The sequence below is a fragment of the Propithecus coquereli genome, unplaced genomic scaffold (assembly GCF_000956105.1).
Source record: "Propithecus coquereli isolate 6110/MARCELLA unplaced genomic scaffold, Pcoq_1.0 Scaffold285, whole genome shotgun sequence".
Lineage (NCBI taxonomy): Eukaryota > Metazoa > Chordata > Mammalia > Primates > Indriidae > Propithecus > Propithecus coquereli.
In genome coordinates, this window is record NW_012148452.1 from 1,451,880 (window position 1) to 1,457,587 (window position 5,708).

General features: G+C 42.5%; 2 protein-coding genes across 3 annotated transcripts in view; one reads left to right on the forward strand and one right to left on the reverse strand.

The window, feature by feature from the left end:
- RPS6KB1 (ribosomal protein S6 kinase, 70kDa, polypeptide 1) overlaps window positions 1-3,201 on the reverse strand; it is a 34,396-nt gene extending 31,195 nt beyond the window's left edge. The window contains exon 1 of the mRNA XM_012648420.1: window positions 2,922-3,201. Within this exon, the coding sequence (XP_012503874.1) occupies window positions 2,922-3,062 (141 nt within the window). The 5' untranslated portion in view covers window positions 3,063-3,201. The remainder of the gene's footprint in view (window positions 1-2,921) is intronic.
- A 151-nt stretch (window positions 3,202-3,352) lies between these two features.
- TUBD1 (tubulin, delta 1) overlaps window positions 3,353-5,708 on the forward strand; it is a 21,562-nt gene continuing 19,206 nt past the window's right edge. The window contains exons 1-2 of one of the 2 annotated variants that reach the window (XM_012648422.1): window positions 3,546-3,563; window positions 4,399-4,614. In XM_012648422.1, coding sequence (XP_012503876.1) covers window positions 4,443-4,614 — 172 coding nt within the window. In that variant the 5' untranslated portion in view covers window positions 3,546-3,563; window positions 4,399-4,442. Of the gene's footprint in view, window positions 3,564-4,398; window positions 4,615-5,708 lie in introns of both variants that reach the window. The other variant, XM_012648423.1, reaches the window with a different exon arrangement.

A 5,708-nucleotide genomic window follows, 5' to 3' on the forward strand; every position in this document is an offset into this window, starting at 1 on the left:
CATCACCGGTGAAATGAAAAAACAAACAGAAAAGACCCCCCTCCCAAAAAAACAAAATCAAAACAAAAAAACCTCTTATGTACTGGCTCTAATATATTCCTCTGAGATATTTAATCAGGGTCTTTTTTTACTCAGGTGGCAGACATTCAACTCTGTCCATAAATGTATCAATTTAGTCTCCTCATCTTTTAATCTCTAAAGAATTCACTAAGCTATGTGAATATAGTAGATTCACTCAGTATAACATACCTTAAAAGGCACATATCTCTAAACAGGATCAATAATTTATAAAATGAAAAACACCATGATACAACAGTTGTAAAAGTACAACACCCCTAGTTCAACTGCACTTATTAAATCTTTAGGCATAGAAGAGGGCAAGCTTGAATGATTGGTTCCTTGGCAATGAAACTCTGAGAAGCTACATTTCTGTGAACTAGCTAATTGCTTAATATGCCAGGATATTTTGAGAGTATTGTACTTTACATACTTTATTTCATGTGACCCTCATTTTACATACAAGAAGAAAGTATCAGAGAGATTAAGTAATTTACTCTAGGTCACATAGTCAGTGAGTATGGCTGAAGGGATCTGAATTCACTTTTGACACACCACAAAGAGGCACATTATGAACAAGACTAGTAAATGCAATGAAGACTCTTCAATGAAGCTTGCTGAATTGAATCAGAAGACATCATCACTATGTACACTACCACTATGGGATCTTTGGTCTACCATCTGTGTCTTAGTTTCCTTACTACAAAATGAAGAAGTAAGGCTCCTCTGATATGCATCAATGTTAAAAAAGTTTGTATAATGAACTAAAGGTTACAGATTCACCAACAGAAACTATTATAAGATTTTCTAAGAATCTAAACTTCTCTCATTTTTCAGAATTATTTTTAAATTTTTTTATTTCAGAGTAATTTGGCCGCCACTGAATCTCCTTGGGTTGCCAACTCGATCTCACTCCAACGCTTCCCTTGTCTACCTTGAGGCATCCCTTAGAATAACATGCTCAAAAGAAACATTTTCAACTCCAAAAAGTATTGCTAAGTAAGGTATATTTTACTGAAGGCTCTTTGTCAAAATCCTTTAATTACCTCTGCTCTTCCCCCAAAGTTCTTCTCCCCAGGGTCGTGGTCACATTTCTTTCTCCTTCCTATTTCTACCAATTTTTCTGGCCTCCTCCTCATATTTTCTCAAAATCCTATTTGCTTATACCCAGTGAAACAAAAGCCCTGGAACACCTACTGTTCCTGAAACACAACAAGAAAGGGAAAAGAAAAACGAGGTCCCAGTTCATAACAGGAATCTTAATACAGTATTGTACTTTCAAAGAAGAATAAACCTATGATTGGAAATTCTCAGTTCAACTAGTGAAGATATAAAACACCCTTCCTATCCAGTTTTCTCCCCTGCCTTGCTCCAAAGCCACTGCCATATGGAATCAACATAACGGATGAGAGTATGGTATATGTAATGAAAGTAATCCCATATTTGTTTCAAATTGTATTTAGTGTTATTACTGTATTCACTTATGAGGCTACTTGGAATTCCATATGAAATCATGAGTTTAAAAAGCACACACCTCAATAACCATCTTCTAAACCATGTGATTTTTATTTAGTTTCATTTGATTATGAAAAGACGGTATTATTCTAGCCCACTTAGTTTCGTAAAGTCTTCAAAGTTCTTTATATATAGCATCTCAATCTTTTGTCAACAGTAGGGCACATGTCAGTGGAGTAAAACTGAGGCTGAGGCAAGGGAAGGGAAGCCCCCTATGCAGTAGAGCAAACAGCTGACATCAGTCATTAATCCAAATACTGACACAGACAATGGAATTTAGAACCTGCATTACCACGAGGTTGTCACTGATGACCATTTGTCCAGAATCAGTGATTTAGTATGACAACACCGTTTTTGAACTTCAAGTGCAATTTGTGACTTTTCAATAAATTTATCTTGAAGAAAGAATGATATTCCATAAAGAATAACAAACCACTAAGACAGCAAAGGTAAAACCAAGCTGTGCATTAGGAAAAACAATTCTAAATTTAGCACCCTAAATTACAGCAAGGAAAGCCCTCACACCACCATTCACAAGTCTCTGTTCAAGCAATTTATTTTTGGCAAACCAAATCACAGCTGTCAACACTGGTTTTTTTCCCCCCCAAAATTACATAAATTATTCTGAAAAAATACAGACATCTTCAACTTAGGGAAAAGTTACAAATGCCGTGTGTCTTTATAAATGCCTATTTTAAAAAGTCACACGGAAGGGAGTTAAAAAAAAAAAAAAAAAGCAAACAAACAAACCCTGGAAGATGCAGCAGAGCCCCCTTGCTCCCGAAATAAAACTCCTGGTGGCTGTAACAGCAGCGGCAGCGCTACTCCCGACAGAAGTTTTCAGCTGTCACTTCTAACAGCTGAGCGCTTCCTAGGAGAGAAGCGACAGGCCGAGAAGAGAGGTGGTTGTGGGAAGTCTGAAGATATAATATTTGAAATCTTACACTGGAAGGGAAACCCTTCCGCACTTCACCTGCACTTAGGGGATGTCCAGCAAGCGCAACCCCCTCCCCCCAACACATGCTCAGACCACCCGCGCCCCGCCACACTCAGGTCCAACAGCTCCGGGAATCGACCACGCGCCCTTTCTCCTTACCCCCTCAAACAGATTGCTCGCGGCTGCACTGACCTGAGGCTAAGGGCGACCTGCACCTGCGAGTCCTGCAGAGGCCTCACACCTAGGGGCATGTCCGCCCCGCCCGCTCCCCTGTCGGGCAGTGCGGTGCCTCAGCTCCTCCAGGAGCCCTCCGGGTCTCCACGCTCCAGAACACGTCTGGCTTCCAGCGTGCGCGCCACCGCCCCGGCCCTGTCACCTCGGCACCCTCCCTCCCCGAGACCCCGGGCCTCACCCCCTCCTCCAGCTCATCCTCAGAGCCTGCGTCCTCTGGCTGGTCCAGGTCTATGTCAAACACTCCTGCCATGTCCTCAGCTTCCCTGTCTCGGAAGTCCGGCGCTGGGTAAAAGCCGTCCCGCCTCCGTCGTCGCCTCATGGGCCCGGACCTGCCGCAGCCACCGCCGCTACTGCCGCCATCACCGGCTGCTTAGGCTCAGTGCGTCTGCGCCTAGGCCGTAGACTGGCTCCTCAAGTTTAGCGTAAGAGCATGCGTATTGGGTTCCATGAAGCCAAACTGTGGGCAATGCACATGCGTAGAACTATGGCCAGGATCCAGGTACTGGCAGAAACATGCGCAAAACACCAGCCGAAGCCAGGCCTGGAGACTGGAGCATGCGCATTGTCACCTAAAGCTTTTGGTAGACAGTGAGCATGCGTACCATATCTGAAGTTGATAAATTGAGATTGAACATGCGTAATTAACCTTTCTGAATAGGAAAAAAAAATACACAAAACCCTTCGTTTGTGGAACATGCGCATTCATTCTCAGATGTTTAGAGTTGAAAGTGAGCATGCGCATAGTGAGAGGGCGGGTCCTCTGATGTTTGAAAGGGACAGAAGCGGCTGGTTCGGGGGCTGTCCGTGAGTGGGGTTAACGGTGAGCTCCTGGGGTTAAGGGAGAGTTCCTGGGGCCGATGGGGAAAGGGAGAGTCTTGGCTTTGCCGTTTACTAGTTTGGTGGCCTTGTGAAAGTCACATAACCTTTCAGAGCCTCAGTTTCCTTGTCTGTACGATGAGGATAATAATACCTACTTTGCGGGTTTGGACTTACAAGTACAATGTCTGGCTCTCAACCCACTGCTCGTTTCCAGTGCTGCACAGACCTGATTTGAAGTCTTTATCAAAAATTGCCTCCTTTCGTTGTTAAAAATAATGAAGACCTGTTCTAATATTTCATCTGGTCTTCTTTCTCCAAGCACCATCTTTCTGTTGTACCTGAGCTAAACACAGTCTTTCTTGTAAGTCTTACTAAAGTTACCAGGCTAGAAAGGTGGTTAGTGGAGAGAGTAAGTCATCATTTAGAAGAGAGAAAATTAGTGTTAATTGAATGTACGACTGTTGTGCTCACTGCTGTATTGTGTGTCCATGTGTGTGAAGTGTGGTACTACTAATTCCTTCAACCAGCATTCATTTTGTTTTGTTTTAAATGCATATTTAGGAAAATAGTGAGTATAAATCAGATTTTGGAAGCTACTGAGTTGTGTATGAATGAGCTTGGGTACCGTCAATCACAAATCCCAAAACCATACAGAGTAAGAGAAGAACTTGAATAACTGGCTCTGTAGACCATATAGCTGTTTCATTTATAATATTATATATGAGGCATTCTAAAATTATTTTTTGTTGATGTATATATAATTAACATAGATGGCATTTTATTTATTCTTATTAGTAATGTAGTGGTTCTCAAAGCCTATATTTTGTCTATTACAGGTTATTCACTTTTTTGAGGAAATAGGCCTAGACTGTGACTCAGCATGTCAATAGTGACGGTACAGCTTGGTCAGTGTGGCAATCAGATTGGTTTTGAAGTGTTTGATACCTTATTCAGTGACTCACACAGTTCCCAGGGACTCTGCTCTAAGAGAGAGAATGAGGCATATCGAGCATCTTGCAAAGAAAGATTCTTCAATGAGGAGGAAAATGGAGGTATGTGTGGTCTGCAGGCCTCTCCTTTACTCCGACTTAGCCTACCTCTTCGGCCAGGCCTTCCACATGGTATCTGAACCCCATCCCTTTCCATCTCACTAGGGAATGACTTTGCCCTTGACCCTTTGTTTCTATGTTAACCACCTTTGCTTCTCCAGTGGCATCTTTCCCTCAGCACATGTGCATGCTCCCATCTCACCAGTCTAAAACCAACCAGACAAAACTTATTTCTTAACTATAGCTTTCCTCTTCCTTCCTATCTCTTTGCCTTCTCATCTAAGATTTTCAAAGGAGAACCCTGCTTAACCAACTCTAATCCTGTTTCTGCCCCTCAACACCACTGAACCACTGAAGCTGCTCTGAGAAAAGTTTCCAGTGACCTGATTTACCAGATCCAGCTGCTATTTTTCTGTTCTTTTCTCTTCTTTTGTTTTTGTTTTTGTTTTTGTTTTCCTTATGAGACGGGTGATATGTTGTCCAGCCTGGAGTGCAGTGGCTATTCATAGGCCTCGGCTTCCCGAGTAGCTGGGACTACAGGTGAGTGCCACTGTGCCCAGCTAATTTTTCTTCTCTTACTTTGCTTAATTTCTCAACTGGATTGGATAACTGATAACATTAACTGTAAAAGTCCCTCCTTGAAACTCTTCCTTAGTCTCTGTACTTCTCTTCTCCAGTGGTTGTATCTCAAGCTTTCCTTTGTCCTCACTTGTATAGTTCTCTGTGGGAAATTTCAATCACTCTCAAAATTAGGTTCATTTTTTAACACCAGTAACTCTTGAACTCTTCACCTCAAGCGATCCTCCGGCCTCGGCCTCCCAGAGTGCCAGGATTACAGGCAGGAGCCACCAAGCCTACACCAATGACTCTCAAACCTAGCCCAGCCTCTCTTTTAAGCTTTAGGCAAATTATGGGATACTTCCACTTGCACCTCCCATGTGAGCCTCAAACTCAACATCTTTATACCCAAGGCATTCGTTATCTTTCCATTAGAACTTACACTCTTACTGCACATGTACCATCAAATATCACGATCTGCTTACTTGACTTCCTATATATCTCTTGAAACAATTCTCCCCTTTCCACCCTCACTGACA